Source organism: Trichomycterus rosablanca, chromosome 9 (assembly GCF_030014385.1).
Source record: "Trichomycterus rosablanca isolate fTriRos1 chromosome 9, fTriRos1.hap1, whole genome shotgun sequence".
Lineage (NCBI taxonomy): Eukaryota > Metazoa > Chordata > Actinopteri > Siluriformes > Trichomycteridae > Trichomycterus > Trichomycterus rosablanca.
The window spans coordinates 14851232-14873156 of NC_085996.1; the positions used below are offsets into that span (position 1 = coordinate 14851232).

Genomic DNA, 21925 nt, shown 5'->3' on the forward strand with positions numbered 1-21925 from the left:
TAAATTTCAGTGAAGCAATTGGGAACGACAGCAACTCAGCCACCAAGTGGTAGGCACGTAAAATGACAGAGCGGGGTCAGTGGATGTTGAGGCGCATAGTGCGCAGAGGTCACCAACTTTCTGCAGAGTCAATCGCTACAGACCTCCAAACTTCATGTGGCCTTCAGATTAGCTCAAGAACAGTGTGTAGAGAGCTTCATGGAATAAGTTTCCATGGCCGAGCAGCTACATCCAAGCCTTACATCACCAAGCGCAATGCAAAGCGTCAAATGGAGTGGTGTAAAGCACGCCGCCACTGGACTCTAGAGCAGTGGAGACGTGTTCTCTGGAGTGACGAATCACGTTTCTCTGTCTGGGTTTGGCGGTTGCCAGGAGAACGGTACTTGTCTAACTGCATTGTGCCAAGAGTAAAGTTTGGTGGAGGGGGGATTACGGTGTGGGGTTGTTTTTCAGGAGTTGGGCTCGGCCCCTTAGTTCCAGCGAAAGTAACTCTTAATGCTTCAGCATACCAAGAGATTTTGGACAATTTCATGCTCCCAACTTTGTGGGAACAGTTTGGGGATGGCCCCATCCTGTTCCAACATGACTGCACACCAGTGCACAAAGACATGGATGAGCAAGTTTGGTGTGAAAAAACTTGACCTGGCCTGCACAGAGTCCTGACCTCAACCTGATAGAACACCTTTGGGATGAATTAGAGTGGAGACTGCGAGCCAGGCATTCTCGTCCAACATCAGTGTCTGACCTCACAAATGCGCTTCTGAAAGAATGGTCAAAAATTCCTATAAACACACTCCTAAACCTTGTGGAAAGCCTTCCCAGAAGAGTTGAAGCTGTTATAGCTGCAAAGGGTGGGCCGACATCATAATAAACCCTATGGATTAAGAATGGGATGTCACTCAAGTTCATATGCGTGTGAAGGCAGACGAGCGAATACTTTTGGCAATATAGTGTACATCTCAGCCTGAGTATTCAACGCACTATATTTGACTGTTCATCTGCTTTAGCCCTTAGCAGTATTTCGGTCCGGAAGTCCGGAAGTTTCCATGTAATAAATCAGAAGTCGTGGTGTAGATCTGGACAAAATGCCCATGAGGGAAAAACACACAAACACACTGACTGGCCTTGTCATTCCTTCAATACCCACATAACCCAAACAGACAGAGCTTCATATTCTGTAGTCTGCCAAAACTAAGCTGGGTCAGCATCAACTTCAGTACCGTGCCCACCCGACACACATACTAAAAGTGCTGTCTGTTTAAATCATGGTTGCCAATGGCTTCCAAAACACACATTCAAGCACACACAGGGCACAAAGGCAGTCTGTTCCTCCCAGCACTGGATGGCATGGGCATAGAAAAGACTGCAGACTGGAGATAATTACACACAAACACTATGTTTACGTGCCGGTGCTGTTGAATTAGTGTTAGCAGTTCAAGCTACATCAATATACCTTCTGTGTTAGTGCATTTTTCTCTTGTAGATACACTGTGTTACCGGCTTTGTGATAAATTGAGTCTATTTAAGTCATTGTGATTGTGAAAGCAACTTGCTAATTTGGCAAACATACTGTAACATACTGCAATTTAATGTAGAGAACGTTAGCACATAGCTAACACGAGCTGTCGTCTGAGTGTGTCACTAAAGAACTTGGCTTTGAATAACGCTGAAAAGTCTTAAATGTAATCATGTCAGAAACAGACTTAGCATCTGATTAATTTAACCCACAGCTCTACTTTTTGGCATGCTAATTGTTATAGCTAACAGCATGGCATTTAGCCCCAGTGCTCTGTTATTCACTTCTACCTTCTGTACAAAGATCTTTTCTAACGCAACACAATCAAGCTTCCATTTTTTGGTAACAAGCTGCTAGCTAACCGCTACATGGTTCCATCCATACACAAAAAAAGAATTAGAAATGTTTTCACCTGCCAGACACGATCTTTAATTAACTTTTTAACGTTTTATGGTCATTTTTAACAATGTGGACATTGTTTGTCTGTGATTGTCTACATGATGTGTAGCTACACCATTCGAAGTGCACATATTAGCTTCTTCGGACACTGCTATTTTGAGTGCTTTGTAGCTTTGAGATCCGCTTTCACATGGCATAAATTGGCCTATATAATTTTCTATTTCATTTTGTTAGGATTTTAACGTCATGTTTTACACACTTTGGTTACATTCATGACAGGACAGGCCCCCTAGGTGACCTCAGCACCATAGTTAAGACCCACTTATCTACACTAATCTATATTGTGAAATCCTGCAATGGTTTGGCACCCTGTCCAGGCTATTCTTTCCCCTTGCGTCCATTGTTTCCGGTAGAACTGAACCCGTCATGACCCTGACCCAAATAAAATGGTTGATTTAAAAAAAAAAAACTAATAAAAAGACAGAAAAAAGAGAAAGTGAGAGAGATTTTAGGAACACACATGGTGTCCATCTGTCTAAACAGGACACAGGAACCTAGAGGTTTAGAACGTAGGTGGTGTGGTGGGTGAATGTGGTCAGGGTTCCATGATTAGGGCATGTGGGTGAACAGGAAGAACCAGCATTACCTAAACACCCAGTGCTCACGAGTCAGTTATTAACACACCACACACACCCACACTTATAAACATGCAGGCAGGCGCACACACTCACACCTATACATACACACTCTTACATACACACAATGCCAACTGTCCTCCAACCAGAGATTGGGACTCGAGTCTGCGCACGTAAGTCGCACACACAGCGACTTCAGACTCATGACTCGCAAAAAATGACTCGTGCACTCGTAAACAACAAGCTAGTGTCTGCATGTGTTAACATTAGTTACGCGTGACAATTATATTACGTGTGACAATTATATATACACAGTGGGGGAAATAAGTATTTGATCCCCTGCTGATTTTGTAAGTTTACCCCCTTACAAAGACTTGAAAAGTCTATAATTTTTATGGAAGGTTTATTTTAACAGAGAGAGACAGAATATCAACAAAAAATCCAGAAAAAAAACATTAAATAAAAGTTATAAATTAATTTTTATTTAATTAAGGGAAATCAGTATTTGATCCCCTACCAACCAGCAAGAATTCTTACCCCCACAGAACGGTTATGTGTCACAAATTAGTCCTGTCCCTGTATAAAAGACTCCTGTCACAGAATCAGTTTCTTCCGTTCAAATCTCTCGACCACCATGGGCAAGACCAAAGAGCTATCAAAGGACGTCAGGGACAAGATTGTAGACCTGCACAAGGCTGGAATGGGCTACAAGACCATCAGCAAGAAGCTTGTTGAGAAAGAGACCACTGTTGGTGCGATAATTAGAAAATGGAAGAAATACAAGATCATAGTCAATCACCCTCACTCTGGAGCTCCATGCAAGATCTCACCTGGTGGGGTAAGAATGATTCTGAGAAAGGTGAGGTCAGTCCAGAATTACACGGGAGGAGCTTGTCAATGATCTCAAGGGAGCTGGGAGCAGAGAAATGCTGGATATGACCCCAAGAACACCATCCCCACTGGGCATTTCTTTGCCTCCAAACACGGCGAGTGGAGTTGATGCCAAAAGCTCAATTTTGGTCTCATCTGACCATATCACATTCTCCCAAGCTTTCTCTGAATCATTCAGGTGTTCATTGGCAAACTTCAGACGGGCCTGTACATGAGCCTTCTTGAGCAAAGGGACTTTGCGGGCACTGCAGGATCTTAATCCATTACGGCAAAGTGTGTTACTAATGGTTTTTTTGGTGACTGTGCTCCCAGCTCCCTTGAGATCATTGACAAGCTCCTCCCGTGTAATTCTGGACTGACCTCACCTTTCTCAGAATCATTCTTACCCCACCAGGTGAGATCTTGCATGGAGTTCTAGAGTGAGGGTGATTGACTGCGATCTTGTATTTCTTCCATTTTCGAATTATCGCACCAAAAGTGGTCTCTTTCTCACCAAGCTTCTTGCTGATGGTCTTGTAGCCCATTCCAGCCTTGTGCAGGTCTACAATCTTGTCCCTGACGTCCTTTGATAGCTCTTTGGTCTTGCCCATGGTGGTCGAGTGATTTGAATGGAAGAAACTGATTCTGTGACAGGAGTCTTTTATACAGGGACAGGACTAATTTGTGTGCCTCATGGGCACATAACCGGTCTGTGGGGGTCAGAATTCTTGCTGGTTGGTAGGGGATCAAATACTTATTTTCCCTTAATTAAATACAAATTAATTTATAACTTTTATTTAATGTTTTTTTTCTGGATTTTTTGTTGATATTCTGTCTCTCTCTGTTAAAATAAACCTTCCATACAAATTATAGACTGTTCAAGTCTTTGTAAGGGGGTAAACTTACAAAATCAGCAGGGGATCAAATACTTATTTCCCCCACTGTGTATATATATATATATATATATATATATATATATATATACAGTGTATCACAAAAGTGAGTACACCCCTCACATTTCTGCAAATATTTCATTATATCTTTTCATGGGACAACACTATAGACATGAAACTTGGATATAACTTAGAGTAGTCAGTGTACAACTTGTATAGCAGTGAAGATTTACTGTCTTCTGAAAATAACTCAACACACAGCCATTAATGTCTAAATGGCTGGCAACATAAGTGAGTACACCCCACAGCGAACATGTCCAAATTGTGCCCAAAGTGTCAATATTTTGTGTGACCACCATTATTATCCAGCACTGCCTTAACCCTCCTGGGCATGGAATTCACCAGAGCTGCACAGGTTGCTACTGGAATCCTCTTCCACTCCTCCATGATGACATCACGGAGCTGGTGGATGTTAGACACCTTGAACTCCTCCACCTTCCACTTGAGGATGCGCCACAGGTGCTCAATTGGGTTTAGTCAATCACCTTTACCTTCAGCTTCCTCAGCAAGGCAGTTGTCATCTTGGAGGTTGTGTTTGGGGTCGTTATCCTGTTGGAAAACTGCCATGAGGCCCAGTTTTCGAAGGGAGGGGATCATGCTCTGTTTCAGAATGTCACAGTACATGTTGAAATTCATGTTTCCCTCAATGAACTGCAGCTCCCCAGTGCCAGCAACACTCATGCAGCCCAAGACCATGATGCTACCACCACCATGCTTGACTGTAGGCAAGATACAGTTGTCTTGGTACTTCTCACCAGGGCGCCGCCACACATGCTGGACACCATCTGAGCCAAACAAGTTTATCTTGGTCTCGTCAGACCACAGGGCATTCCAGTAATCCATGTTCTTGGACTGCTTGTTTTCAGCAAACTGTTTGCTGGCTTTCTTGTGCATCAGCTTCCTTCTGGGATGATGACCATGCAGACCGAGTTGATGCAGTGAGCAGTGTATGGTCTGAGCACTGATAGGCTGACCTCCCACGTCTTCAACCTCTGCAGCAATGCTGGCAGCACTCATGTGTCTATTTTTTAAAGCCAACCTCTGGATATGACGCCGAACACGTGGACTCAACTTCTTTGGTCGACCCTGGCGAAGCCTGTTCCGAGTGGAACCTGTCCTGGAAAACCACTGTATGACCTTGGCCACCATGCTGTAGCTCAGTTTCAGGGTGTTAGCAATCTTCTTATAGCCCAGGCCATCTTTGTGGAGAGCAACAATTCTATTTCTCACATCCTCAGAGAGTTCTTTGCCATGAGGTGCCATGTTGAATATCCAGTGGCCAGTATGAGAGAATTGTACCCAAAACACCAAACTTAACAGCCCTGCTCCCCATTTACACCTGGGACCTTGACACATGACACCAGGGAGGGACAACGACATATTTGGGCACAATTTGGACATGTTCACTGTGGGGTGTACTCACTTATGTTGCCAGCTATTTAGACATTAATGGCTGTGTGTTGAGTTATTTTCAGAAGACAGTAAATCTACACTGCTATACAAGCTGTACACTGACTACTCTAAGTTATATCCAAGTTTCATGTCTATAGTGTTGTCCCATGAAAAGATATAATGAAATATTTACAGAAATGTGAGGGGTGTACTCACTTTTGTGATACACTGTATATATATATATATATATATATATACCATCTCATTGTTTCTACACTCACTGTCCATTTTATTAGCTCCACTTACCATACAGAAGCACTTTGTAGTTCTACAATTACTGACTGTAGTCCATCCGTTTCTCTACATACTTCTTTTTTAGCCTGCTTTCACCCTGTTCTTCAATAGTCAGGACCCCCACAGGACCACCACAGGACCACCACAGGGCAGTATTATTTATGTGGTGAATCATTCTCAGCCCTGCAGTGACACTGACATGGTGTTAGTGTGTGTTGTGCTGGTATGCACACTGACAATATCACACACTAACATACACAATCTCTCACACACAAAAACATATGCACACTAACATACACACACTAATATACACACACTCTCACACACACACTAACATACACACAAAAACATATGCACAATAACATACACTAATATACACACACTCTCACACACACACTAACATACACACACACAAACATACACACACTAACATACACACACTAACATACACAAACTCCCTCACACACTAACACACACACAAACATACACAAACTCTTACACATATACACTAACATACGCACACTCACAAACTCACACACAAACACACTAACATACACAAAATCACACATACACACACAACCAAATACACTAACAAACGTACACACACTAACATACACAAACTCACACACACTCATACCCTCATACACAAACGCTCTAACATACGCACACTCACAAACTCGCACACATATACACACAAAGCTGTGTTGTAGCTGCCACTGTTAGGCCCCTGAGCAAGGCCTTTAACCCTAAATTTTTCAATTTGTATTCAGTCTTAATTCTACATCAGTTTGCATAAAAGCACTCACACTCACTCCCATCCACCACAGTCTGGCTCCCTGGACTCTGACAGCTCCAAAAATACACACATTACTCAGTACCATGTACTGGCTAACACTACACTTGTCTTTTGGTCCCATGCCCTCATTAATTTAGGTTTGAATATGCCCCCTGTATTTATTGTACTGTTGTTTTTGCACTTGTGTTGTGTTGCACCATCTTCATAGAGAAACACTGTTTCGTTCCCAATATATAATCATATAGAGCTGAAATGACAACTACAATGCTTGGCTTTCTCTTCAAAAGCCCCCAAATATGCTCACTGGGGTTTAGGTAGGTGACCATGGAGGACAGTCAGCACTCCCTTCCCTTTTTTTTGTTTTAAGTTATATTAGGTTTAAAAAACATGATGTTTTTTACTAATGATTTGACTTTTGGTCCCCACTGTAGGTTAATGCTAGAAGAAATACAATGGGGATGTATGTATGTAACTAGGGATGTAACGATTCACCGCAATACAGTTAATAACCGATTCAAAAATGTCACAATTAAAATCGATTTGACATGTAAAATGAATCGATATTTACTTAACAGCAGAGGGCACTGGTGCTATACACCTCGCCTTGATGACGCCACTGGCGCTATACGCCTGGTTGCCAAATTCGGGGATTTTCAGCTAAATTGGGCTTAATTCAAAATTGTTTTGCATAGTTTGTACCTACCTGAGAAATAAAAGGGCATTCATTATATAGATAAATAAAAGATAAGCACAAATACAGTATTTTATTGTGTTTTTCAAAGAGAAATAATAAAATAAAACTTTGTCATAATTTGTCTTCAATTTTAGTTTGGAAAAAATCGGGGGAAAAATCGTATCGTGAACCCAGTATCGTGAATCCCATCGCATCGTGGGTAGAGTGTATCGTTACATCCCTGATGCTAACACAGCTTTACTTTAGCCTCCTAACTTGAATCTAAGTCTGAGAAACAAGTTTTGACAGTTTAGCATTTCCTCCAGGGTTCTGCCCCGATGAGATATCTAGACCAACTCTAGACCAATAATATGGGCAAAGGGCGAACGCACATATGTACTCAATAAAACCCACACAGTAATTGTGCCCTCATGCTGAGAGCAAAGGGATTGGTTCTTTTGGTCATGGTGGGGTGCCAACTTCGATTTCCATGATTAACTCTTTTAAGAGAAGTCAAAACCGATGATGAAATGTTCCCATTTTTAGATTTTTTGAATTTTTGTATGTCTGAGATTCAAGTTAAAACAGCAATGGCCAAAAGTATGTGGACAGCTGACCATGAGCTTGTTATGCTTCACGCTACATGATTTCAAAGTGGTAAGATCGCTCTACAGTTCACACTTTTCAGGGTTTTTCAAATGACCCACATTTTGTCTGTGATTTTCACCATGACCCAGGCAACACGAACAATGCATCAAAACGAAACACAAACAAAACAACGCTGTGGTTTACAAGATGTAACAAGTAAATGTGCCTGATAACACTTATTTATTTAATTATTATTATATTTCTCTGCATTTTTTTCAGCTCGCAACTAGGACTGGCTCGATACCATTTTGTATGTCCGATACCGATACTGCAAATTGAGTATCTGCCGATACCAATCCGATCCGGCTTGTTTAACAGCACTATACAAACATTTAAAATACGTGACACATCTCAATTTACGTCGTGTCGTTCAAAGTGTCTACAACCGGAATATGTAGGTGTGAATCAAACACGATGGACCAATTAGAATTGACTTGAGATTTTCCGTTAAAGTTCTATCATGTTTTAAGATTATTAAATCCCGCTGGATTTTGAAGAGGACATCTGTGGCTAAACGGGAAACAAAGTACTTTGTTTTATTTCATAACACTAATGGATTAATGGTTGAGGATGTGAAAGATCTCCAAGCCGGGACAAGATAGATTTTCTTTATCACAGGTGAGCAATGTATCATTTATAAAGCAATTTTTATTGTGATTAAACAGTGCACACTATGCCCCTCAGCATCTGCTGACCCCGCTTTGTCATTTCAAGTGGCCTACCACTTCGTGGCCGAGTTGCTGCCGTTCCCAATTGCATCCAATTTGTTATAATAGCACTGACAGATGACTGTGGAATATTTAGTAGCAATTTTTTTTCACGACTGGACTTGTTGCACAGGTGGCATCCTATCACGGTACCATGCTAGAATTCAGTGAGCTCCTAAGAGCGACCCATTCTTTCACTAATGTTTGTAGAAGCAGTCTGCATGCCTAGGTGCTTGGTTTTATACACCTGTGGCCATGGAAGTGATTGGAACACCTGAATTCAATGATTTGGATGGGTGAGTAAATACTTTTGGCAATATAGTGTATCTCCAAAATGTAATACTTACTGTATAACATTAATGTCAATTAATGTTTAATTTCTGTTAGAATCACAAAACTACATACACTTGTAAGATCCCTTTTGCTTGCATGGCAGCCTTAAAGTGGATCATGGCTATGTAAAGCCTGCTTGACTGTGGACAGTGACACCTATGTTCCAGCAGCTTTTAATTAATAGCATGTTTATAGAAAGTGTGCGTGAAACTGAAAACTTCAATGATTAAATGTAAGCGATAACACTAGCGACAGCAAATCAAAGTACATGGTGTTATTTGCACCAACAGAATTTTAATTAGTTCCATGTCATTACTAATCACTAATCCACTATTACTAACATGCTAGTGCTAGGCTGTGATGTGTACACACATGTACAGAGGCTCTGGCCCGGCACGTTCATTACCATGCTGTCGTCTCGTGCACTCTGCACTAAATGAACTCCACAGTGTGCCTGACACTATGTTAACGAACATAGCAGTAAAAACAGCAACATCATTAACGCTCCTTCAAGAAACGTATACTGCTAGCAGGATGCTAGACACATCATAATTATTTAGATTAATTAGTAAAGTGAACCTGACTTTTGATTCGTTGTGAGGTTGTTTATTAGACCAGATGTAAGGCGGGTCAGTAACCACAGCCTGACTGGAAAATGCCACCTTTCATTTTCACTTCACGCTTCTCGTTTGGTTTTGGTGGCTTTAAGATTCTCCAAATGCAACATTTCCCCAGAGCCTTCCCACAATTCTGTTCACTAGACAGTATTGTGCAATACATTTTAAATCAGTAGCAGTTGCTTTAAGTTGTGGCAATAACAGTCTCTACTTTTAAAGGTTGGCTTTTCACAAATTCTTGGGGTATGTCAAGCAAGAGCTTTTATAAACTTGTCACAAAAGTGAAGCTAAATTATTTGTTATATGGAAGTACATCCTTTGCCATCTGAGGCCTCAAAGGTCACACACATTCAACAGTAGTTTCTGGTAGGAATACACAGATTGAGATATCTGAAGTTTATGCAAATCTTTTCACAATATTATGCACTGTAGATGGTATTTGCAATCTTTTGTTAAAAATAGCAACATTACTTTTAAAGGTTGACTTTTTCACAAAATCCTGGGGAACATATCTAATCTTGTCACATTTATTAATTAATTTATTTGATTTTTTTTATGCCACTTTATACACTTAATTGTGTTATTTATGGCATGATCGGTGTTATGTTTAAGTCTTTTCTTGTTATATAATCTTGTCACAAAAGATAAAAAAAGTCACAAAAGGTTGCACATTCAACAGTAGTTTCTACCCTGCCTTACGAAGATTTTTTAAAATTCTGTAAATCTTTTCACAATATTATGCACTGTAAATGGTGAAAAACCCAAATTATGTGCAATCTTTTGTTTTTTTTTATTGTTTTTTATATATAATTTTGTTTATGCATTTTCTCCTTTTTCCTCCCAACTTTAGCGTGTCCAATTTCCCGATTGCATTACGCTTCCTCTCCATTGATGCCGATCCCCTTCTGATTGAAAAGAACAAAACTAACACGCACCCCTCCGACACATGTGCAGTAGCCGACTGCATCTTCTCACCCACACTAGGCTAGTTCATATGCGGATCAGCTTTGTGTACGTAGAGACACACCCTGATCAACGCACACTTTCCCTGTCTCTGTGCAGGCGGCATCAATCAGCCAGCAGAGATCGTAACTGCATCAGCCATGAAAGAGTCCCTATCCGGCTTTTCCACTCTGTATAAGCAACAAGCCAATCGTTGTTCATATAGCCTCCCAGCCCAGCCGAATGGCAGAGCTGAGATTTGAACCCATGAGTTCGAAATGTCAGCTTTGGTGCGCTAATGTGTTTTAACGCTGTGCCACCTGGGCGGTGCAATCTTTTGTTTAGAATAGCAATGTTAATGTAAAGGTCAGCTATTGTCAAATAAGAGCTTTTCTAAACTTGTCACAAAGGTGAAAGTTTATTTTTTATGAAAGTATATCCTTTGCCATCTGAGGCCTCAAAGGTGACACATATTCAACAGTAGTTTCTGGCCTGAATACACAGATTGAGATATCTAAAGATCATGCAAATCTTATCACAATATTATGCACTGTAAATGGTAAAAAATCTAAATTATCTGTAATCTTTTATTAGGAATAGTGACATTGCCGCTCACGTGGCGCAGCGGTAAAAGACACGTGCTGCAACCAGAGCTGGATCTCGAAGGTGCGTCGTTTCGAATCCAGCTCTGCCTTCTCCGGTCAAGGCTGGGCGGCTATATGAACAACAATTAGCATGTTGTTCAGGTGGGGGGGTGGGATTTGAGACCGGAGGGGATACTCTCTCAGGACTGGGGCGGTTGCGCCCTCTGCTGGCTGGTCGGTGGTGCCTGCATGGAGACAGGAGGGGGTGCGGTGGAGTGTGTGATCCTCCGTGCACGGTGCTCTGCCGCGCTGCACTCGTCAAGTGTGGGTGATAAGACGGTCGATTGGCTGTGCACGTGTCGGAGGAGGCGTGGAACGGCCTCGTCAGCCCCAATCAGGAGCAGGGACCGGTATTAGTGAGAGGATGATTGATGGGGTGAAACTGGACGCGCTAAATTATTAAAAAAAAAAAAAAAAAGAATACTGACATTACTTTTAAAGGATGGCTTTTTCACAAAATCCTGGTTCACAAAAGATTTAAAAAAGTCACAAAAGGTCATACATTTAACAGTAGTTTCTAGCCTGCCTCAGACAGAGATTGTATTTTCCGTTAATCTTTTCACAATATTAGTGCAAATATTAGTGCAAAATGCACTGTAAATAGTAAAAGACCAAAATTCATTGCAGTCTTTTGTTGAGAATAGCAATGTTACTTTTTAGGGTTGGCTTGTCACAAAATCTCAGGGTATGTCAAGCCAAGAGCTATTCTAAACTTAATAATAATCACAAAACAAAAGTATGTGTCACACACATTCAATAGTAGTGTATCTTAAGATTCTGCAAATCTTTCCACAATATTATGCACTGTAGATGGTGAAAGACCTAAATTATCTGCAATCTTTTGTTAAGAATAGCGATGTTACTTTTAAAGGCTGGTTTTTCACAAAATCTCAGCTTGGCACAAAATTTTTTAAGTAAGTATATCCTTTGCCATCTGAGGGCTCCTAAATCACACACATTCAGCAGATTGAGATTTCTCAAGATTCTGCAAATCTTTTCACAATATTATGCACTGTAGATGGTAAAAGATCTAAATTCATTGCAATCTTGTGTTAACAATAGCAATGTCACTTTAAAATGCTGGCTTTTCACAAAGCCTTGGGGGCTGTCAAGTTAAATGCATTTTTAAAGTATGTCCATCACCATCTGAGGGTTCGAATGTCACACACATTCAGCAGCAGTTTCTGGCCTGACTTGGTTACATTGATTGAGATTTCTGGAAAATGCTACCTTTCATTTTTACTTCACACTTCTTGTTTGGTTTTGGTGGCTTTCAGATTCTCCAAACGCAACAGTCTCCCAGTGCCTTCCCACAATTCTGTTCACTAGACAGTATGGTGCAATGCATTTGAAATCAATTGCAGTTGCTTTAAGTTTTTAAATCTTTTCACAATATTATGCACTGTAGATGGTGAAACACCTACATGCGTTGCAATCTTTTGTTAAGAATAGCAATGTTACTTTTAAAGGTTATACAATCTCAGTGTATGTCAAGAGTAGAGCTTTTCTAATCTTGTCACAAAAGATGACAAAAGTCACAATAGGTCACACATTCAACAGTTATTTCTAGCCTTGCCTTTCGTAGAATAAGATTTCTCAAAATTATGTAAGTCTTTTCACAATATTATGTACTGTAAATGGTGAAAGATCTACATTATTTGCAATGTTAACAATAGCAATGCCACTTTAAAAGGCTTGCTTTTCAAAAAACCTTGTGGTACGTTCAAGTTAAGGGCTTTTCTAATCTTGTCACAAAAGTGAAAGTATATAAATTTTTAAAGTATGTCCTTCACCATCTGAGGGTTCAAAGATCACTCACATTCAACAGAGTGAGATTTCTGGAAAATGCTACCTTGCATTTTCACTTCACACTTCCTGTTTGGTTTTGGTGGTTTTCAGATTCTCCAAATGTAACAGTTTCCCAGTGCCTTCCCACAATTCTGTTCACTGGACAGTATGGTGCAATGCATTTAAAATCGGGTGCAGTTTCTTTAGGTTAAAGTTGGACCTCCTTTGTGGCAATAACAGTCTCTACTTTAAAAGGCTGTTTTTTTTTTTTTTTTTACAAAATCTCAAGGGTATGTCAAGTAAGAGCTTTTTTAAACTTGTCACACAAGTGAAGCTAAATTATTAGTTTATAATTTAATATGTAATTATATCCTTCACCATTTGAGGGCTCAAGATCCTGTAAATCTTTTCACAATATTATGCACTGTAGATGGTGAAAGATCTAAATTCATTGCAATCTTGTGTTAAGAATAGCAATGTCACTTAAAAACGCTGGCTTTTAACAAAACCTTGGGGTATGTCAAGTAAGTAATCTCGTCCCAAAAGTGAAAGTAAATCCATTGTTTATGAAAGTATATCCTTTGCCATCTGGGGGTTCAAAGGTCACTCACATTCAAGAGTAGTTTCTGGCCTGCCTTAGTTACACCGATTGAGATTTCTGGAAAATGCTACCTTTCATTTTCACTTCACATTTCTTCTTTGGTTTTGGTGGCTTTCAGATTCTCCAAATGCAACAGTTTCCCAGTGCCTTCCCATAATTCTGTTCACTAGACAGTATGGTTAAATCAGTTCCAGTTTCTTTAAGTTGTGGCAATAACAGTCTCTACTTTGAAAAGCTGGCTTTTAACTAAATCTCGAGGGTATGTCACAAACATGAAAGTAAATCCAGTTTTAATGAAAGTACAGTATATCCTTAACCATCTTAGGGATCAAAGGTCACACTCATTTAACAGGAGTTCCTGGCCTGCCTTACTCAGATTGAGATTTTTCAAAATTCTGTAAATCTTTTCACAATTAGTGAAAGATCTACATTATTTGCAATATTTTGTTAAGATTAGCAGCATTAATGATTATCTTATTAACTAATAACTAAATATTGATTGGTTAATGCTGTTGGCTAAAAATGCAACAATCCCTGCATTCCCCCACCCCTGTACAGGTGCCATGGGCCACCAACCATGGTCCTTACACAGCATTGTAGACCCCACCCACTTATTAGTCTGGTCTTTCCACCCAGCAGACTAGTGGACAGTTTTGTTTGCTGCAGGCATTGCCATTCGTGGCCGATAGGGGCGTCTAATTTTCTAAAAGACTCTAAAATATTTCACAAGGAGTCTTAAAAATCTGACCACGTTAATGGTTTCCAGAAAAACCCTTCAGTAGGGCTTCCAAAGTCTACAGTGTTTAGATGTACATCATTAAACACCATCTGTTCCACGATACGTCGTCACAAGCGCCTCGGCTAACATGTGGCAAACAGCTGGAAGGATAAATACGGCCTGAGAAAGTCGGCGCTGTGTTTAATACCCTGCGGAAAGGTATTTCATCTTTCATTGTGAGAAACTTACCATCTCTATTTCCTGGGAGACACGACGCCGGCGCAGCTCCTCCATACGCTCGCTGACGTCACTGAAACACGCGTTGTAGTATTCTGAGTACTCCTGCGCTAGGTCATCAATGTTACCCAAAGATCCATCCTGCAAATACACACAGCGAGACAGGAACACTGATCAGACCCAAGCTGTAAACTTTAACTTTAACTGTAATCATTTTTACTGTAATCTAAGGCATTTAATTTAGAACTATTTAGAACTGTTACATAACTATTGCTGGCTAACAGGCTGGGCTCATAAATACAAAAGGTATATGGCATTATGTGAACCTAGCCATCGAGGGGACACATCTCATTGCTTTTCCCCAAGTCGTCCCAAGCTCTCAGTGCTTTCCCAAGTCTGAATATATAGGAGGGTTGAGTCAGGAAGAGCATTGGACCTACAAATTTAGCTCCACTTACCATATAGAAGCACTTTGTAGTTCTACAATTACTGACTGTAGTCCATCTGCTTCTCTGCATACTTTGTTAGCCCCCTTTCATGCTGTTCTTCAATGGTCAGGACTCTCCCAGGACCACTACAGAGCAGGTATTATTTAGGTGGTGGGTCATTCTCAGCACTGCAGTGACACTGACATGGTGGTGGTGTGTTAGTGTGTGTTGTGCTGGTATGAGTGGATAAGAGTTTTTAAACACCTCACTGTCACTGCTGGACTGGGAATAGTCCACCAACCAAAAACATCCAGCCAACAGCACCCTGTAGGCTGCGTCCTGTGAACACTGATGAAGGTCTAGATGATGACCCATTCAAACAGCAGCAATAGATGAGCGATCGTCTCTGACTTTACATCTACAAGGTGGACCAACTAGGTAGGAGCGTCTAATAGAGTGGACAGTGAGTGGACATGGTTGCTGTGTCTGATCCACTCATACCAGCACAACACACACTAACACACCACCACCATGTCAGTGTCACTGCAGTGCTGAGAATGATCCACCACCTAAATAATACCTGCTCTGTGGTGGTCCTGTGGGGGTCCTAACCATTGAAGAACAGGGTAAAAGCAGGCTAAAAAAGTATGTAGAGAAATATATGGACTACAGTCAGTAATTGTAGAACTACAAAGTGCTCCTATATGGTAAGTGGAGCTTAAAAAATCTGAATTCCAAATCATCAATACCATCATTTTAGCAATTATCATGTGACCCTACAGTCATGTTTGCACTCCAAGGGTGTGAAGACTATTACAGGCATGCGGTTTTAATTTAGCTTGCTGCAAGGAAAACCGACCGACCCACGTTAACTAAAGAATGTTGTCTCTTTTACTCCAACACACACACACACACACACCACAAACATGTGCAAAGACACCCTTAATTAATACAAAACACTGCACATTCCTGCCGCGAGTGAGAAAAGCCCAATAATTAAACACAAACACCGTCTGTCCACATTCTTCTCATCCTCTTCTTTAACATCGTTCAGCTGGAACCTGGAACCTACTGTACGTTACTCCATCACTGTTTATTCATAACACTGTGTCTGTACGTTCCTGCTGCGACGGGAATGAAATCACTTGAGTAATGAACGCTGGCGTTCTCCTATACACACAGTCTCAATTATTTACACATTCAAAAGCAGGCACGGACACACATACGTACACTCCGCACAATGACCAGTGCTGACCCTACAGCTGTCTGAGTGTGTAGATCCAGCTGTGGTGCTGCCTGGCTATGAGGTCAGCTAGTGGATGTGAGAATATGACTCTGTATGTGTTTAGATGGGTTGCAGATTGTGTCACTAGCCTAGCTGGTGCCTTAAAACTCATCCTAAGTGATATGATGTTATTATTTATAACTGGGTGTTTAGGGCTACACCTTTTATGGCCGATTTCAGGTGCAGTCAGGCATCGTTCTGATACGTGAACCCAAATGTGTAATTTACCCATTACTTTCTTGGTAGACCAGTCACAAATATATAATTTCAAAGCAATTAGTCTGACACAGCTGACTTACTAATTTACTAATTTGCTAGACCACTGATGGGTTCGACTCGGAGGCGGCACTGACCTGGACGTATCTAAAAAATCCAAATCAGGCCGCTCAGGTGGCTCAGCGGTAAAAACACACGCTGGAACCAGAGCGTGGATCTCAGATACATCGTATCGAATCTTAGCTCTGCCTGCCGGTTGAGGCTGAGCGGCCACATGAACAACAATTGGCCTGTTGTTCGGATATGGGCGGGACTAAGTCAGATGGGGTCTCTCTACCATGACTGGTGCAATTACGACCTCTGCTGGCTGATTGGTGGCACCTGCACAGAGATGAGAAATGAGTGCTCTCAGGGTGTGTCTCTCCGTACACAACGCTGAGCTGCACTGCACTCGTCAAAGTGCAGGTGATAAGATGCATACGGCATGCTGCCCACATGACGGAGGGGGCTTCGTTCTTCTCAATCAGAGTAGGGATCGGCATTAGTGGAGATGAAGCATGACAGGAGAAAAAGGGGAGAAAATTCATAAATAAAAAAAATATCAAAAAATAAATTGAAAAAAATCCAAATCATTTCAATAAAAAAATTAGCATTACGCATGCAGTCTGACTCCATTCTGATTTTAAGCTTTAATGGTTCAGTCATTCAGGATTAAAAAAATATTTAAAAGATTAAAAAGGATTTAAAAATAATAAATTCAATAATAAATGCATTTTTTAAATGGCCAAAGCAGGCGTAAGCCCACAAGTGCTAAGATCTTAAGCTTTCAGCCAGCCAGGGGCCTACACAGACACGCGATTGGCTGTGTGTCTATAAGGGGCAGGACAATGGCTAAACAGGCTTTTATTATAACTGCTGCAATTCAGACCTCTGCTGGCTGATCGATGGCGCCTGCACGATGAGACGGGGGATAATAGAGATCCACATATGAGATCCTTATCATTTACACAACTGTCATATCACCATCTTTATATAGTTGTAGTTGTATAGATATTTATTTTACACATTTTTATTATTTTTATATTAGCACAGTAGTTCACTTTTTAAATTAGAACTTACGTTTTTTACAGCCTTACAATGTATACCAAAATTACACCTCCAATTGTACCCTCAGACGCTGTTGTTGTTTTGTGCTGATGTGATTATACGGATACTTGTTTGTTTAATGTGAATCTTTAAGTGTGTACTATTTTGATTTATGTAACTTGCTACTAAGGCCTTAATTTATTTAGGGATTAATAATCTATCTATCTATCTATCTATCTATCTATCTATCTATCTATCTATCTATCTATCATTACTGTTATTATTATAATACATACCTAACTAATCCCATTCATTGTTCTCCCTGTGTCTGCGTGGGTTTCTTCCGGGTGCTCCGGTTTCCTCCCACAGTCTAAAGACATGCAAGTGAGGTGAATTGGAGACACTAGATTGTCCATGACTGTGTTTGATATAACCTTGTGAACTGATGAACCTTGTGTAATGAGTGACATGAATGTAACCAAAGTGTAAAACATGACGTTAAAATCCTAATAAACAAACAATCCCATTCATATACATAGGCTTATTATTAATATCATTATTATTACTATTATAATACCATAAACATAAATAGATATATCTATAATTATATATTAATAATAGATATACAAGTTCACTGATATTCTCTGTTTTTCTTGCACAGTGCTACTATTTGCACTTTTGGTAGATGCTACCTGCATTTCGTTTACAACTGGGCATTTGGATATGACCGAATTGGGAGAAAACTCATACAGAAAATATAATAACCATAATAATAATAATAATAATACATTAAAAAAGCCAAATCACTACAATGGATTGGCACCCTGTCCAGGGTGTTCCTGATTTGCGCCCATTGTTTTCAGTCAAATAGGACCCGTCACAACTGATATTTTGAGTTTTTATTGTAACTTTTAACTTAGTTTTAGGACATTTTATAATGTTTAATTTGTTGCTTATTTGTTTGATATTATTATATATAATTAAAGCCCAGTAGAAATTGCATCACAGACCGTAAAATGAGCCTTTTCCCCTGTAAGATGTTATTTTAAAGGCTTTTTTATTCGCAAAGGCTCACGTTTATTGGTTAATTTGGACTATAAGCCGGTCCTAGCAATCCTACGGCAATTCAGTTAGCAATCAGTTAGTCAAAATGTCAAAGCAGCTAAAAACACTACTCAGGTAACTGAGTTTGGGAAAACCCACAACCATTTCTGGGGACGCAGGGATTGGGGGGGGGGGGGGGGGTGTAGGAGGGCGCCAGTATCAAAACACTGATGAGAAAGTCTTGCACCATCATGAGTTATAACATTCAACCGTTAAGGTAGGCTGACTGTGTATTGTAGCTTCCGTTTATTCTATCATTCAGTTTATGACTGCCGTCAAATGTGGCACTTTTCTTTAAAAATCTGTGAAATCTGTGATTTTTGAAATACAAGGATAGTGAAATTAAGCACATTTGCCTGTGAATTTAGTAGGGCCCTATATATAATTAATAGATACAGCTGGGCGAGTTAAACAAAAGCTTTCTTGTGTTCAAATCAATACTAAACCTGACCAGTTTAAGACAAGCATCAGGTCCTTTTTACTGAGTTATTTTAGACCCCTTGCTCATTCCAGATGCCCTTTAAAGACTGGCAGACTAAAAAGTCAAACCAAAAAGCCTACTTCCTGCTCAGTATTAGCTCTACCATACACACACATCCTGTCATTGTGTTTATGGGTCAGCGGTAGGAAGCCAGGAGTCTCACATTCCCCACCGCAAAGAGCAGATCCTTATTTTTATACTCGGTTACAGGTTTAAGATTCATATTTCAATATGACTTGTCAAAACCTTTAGCTACACTGATCCTGACCTTCCCAGTCAGGCATTAATACCATTCAATCACTGACTTACTCAGAGCTAGTGGGAAACGTGGGCTAGACAGTCCACATACTGGCATGTTTTAAAAATGTGGGGGGAAACAGTGAACTGAGGTGAGGTTTGAACCCTGCGCATTAGGACTGTAAAGCTTTGGAGCCCCCACACTCCTAGCTGTGCCAACAGAATAAAAATCAGAAGAATTGACTATATGGGTGAAGTCAAAAGTATGTGAACACTTGACCATTTGCTAGCTGGAAGTTAAATTTCAATAGAATCCTTTCTTTGCAGCCATAACAGCCTCCACTCTTTTGAAAAGCGTTTGACAAGACTGAATTATTAGTCAAAAGAGCATTTGTTAGATCAGACACTGATGTTGAACACAGAAGCCAAACTTGCAATCAGTCCCAATTCATCCCACATGTTTTGAAGGAGGCATGTGCTTGCCTGAGGAGATCCAAAGGCACGGTGGCTCGGTGGGTAGCACTGTCACCTCACAGCAAGACGGTCCTGGGTTCAATTCCCAGGTTCTGTGTGGAGTTTGTTGGGGTTTCCTCCAGGAACTCCGGTCTCCTCCCACAGTCCCAGTACATACAGTCAGGTTAATTGGAAATTGATGTGAATGTGTTTGCCCTGTGATGGACTGGCAACCTGTCCTGTAGTTTTTCCTGTAAGTCCTCAGGCTCTCAAGAATCTGTTGTTTTACTTCAATGAAAGCAACTAATCAAAATAAATAAGGACTAATGCTTTAAGAAGCCAGAGGACTAAAGAAACACTATTTGTATGGTCACCAAGAGACAGAACAATCCTTACAACACTTAATAAACACAATTGGGCAAACACATGGCTCCAAACCCAAAATCATTGGTCAGAAAATTTCCTATGGCAAGTTTACACTACATGACTTTCCAAGTCATCAGGTCACTGTACAGTTCACACTACACAACTGGATCTCTTGCAATCCGGAGTCTTTTAAGTCATTGTGGATTTCCCACTACACGACTGATCGGCGATAGGGGGTTTCACACTATGCGATCTATTACCAGGAGGAATCGCAGAAGAGCCTATCTGGTCTCCCAAACTACGTTTTGTCAGGAAAACACACGCAAGAAGTGACGAGGGGTTTAGTGATACCACGTCCAAAAATGCACGTCAACAATAAGCGAGCGATCAAAGTTGTTTGTGTGCTGATGTGCAGCGTAAAACGAAGTAGGAAAAATAAATGAATCTGAGTGGATTGGGCTACACACTTTTGGCCAGAAGTGGTCAAGTGTATACACATACACCAACCAGACATAACATTATGACCACTGACAGGTGAAGTGAATAACACTCTCATCTCATTATCTCTTCATCACGGCACCTGTTAGTGAACATTTTATCTTCAAAGTTGATGTGTTAGAAGCAGGAAAAATGAGCAAGCATAAGAATTTGAGCAAGTTTGACAAGGGCCAAATTGTGATGGATAGACGACTGGGTCAGAGCATCTCCCAAACTGCAGCTCTTGTGGGGTGTTCCCGGTCTGCAGTGGTAAACCGACGACAGGGTCATGGGCTGGCCCGTGTGGTCCGATCCAACAGACGAGCTACTGTAGCTCAAACTGCTGAAGAAGTTAATGCTGGTTCTGATAGAAAGGTGTCAGAATACACAGTGCATCACAGTTTGTTGCGTATGGGGCTACATAGCTGCAGACCCGAAAGCGTCAACAGTGCACACGTGAGTGTCGGAACTGGACCACGGAGCAATGGAAAAAGGTGACCTGGTCTGATGAATCACGTTTTCTTTTCCATCACGTGGATGGCCGGGTGCGTGTTCGTCACTTACCTGGCGAACACATGGTACCAGGATGCACTATGGGAAGAAGGCAAGCCAGCAGGGGCAGTGTGATGCTTTGGGCAATGTTCTGCTGGGAAACCTTGGGTCCTGCCATCCATGTGGAAGTTACTTTGACACGTAGCACCTACCTAAGCATTGTTGCAGACCATGTACACCATTTAATGGAAACGGTATTCCCTGATGGCTGTGGCCTCTTTCAGCAAGATGATGCGCCCTGCCACAAAGCAAAAATGAATCAGGAATGCTTTGAGGAGCACAACAACCAGTTTGAGGTGTTGACTTGGCCTCCAAATTCCCAAATCTCAATCCAATCAAGCATCTGTTGGATGTGCTGGACAAACAAGTCCGATCCATGGAGGCCCCAACTCACAACTTACAGGAGTTAAAAGATCTGCTGGTAACATCTTGGTGCCAGATACCACAGCACACCTTCAGGGGTCTAGTGGAGTCCAT

General features: G+C 41.0%; 1 protein-coding gene across 1 annotated transcript in view; it reads right to left on the minus strand.

Moving 5' to 3' along the window:
• sash1a (SAM and SH3 domain containing 1a) overlaps positions 1 to 21925 on the minus strand; it is a 515589-nt gene that overhangs the window by 75503 nt on the left and 418161 nt on the right. Inside the window, exon 2 of the mRNA XM_063001943.1 lies at positions 14776 to 14904. Coding sequence (XP_062858013.1) covers positions 14776 to 14904 — 129 coding nt within the window. The remainder of the gene's footprint in view (positions 1 to 14775; positions 14905 to 21925) is intronic.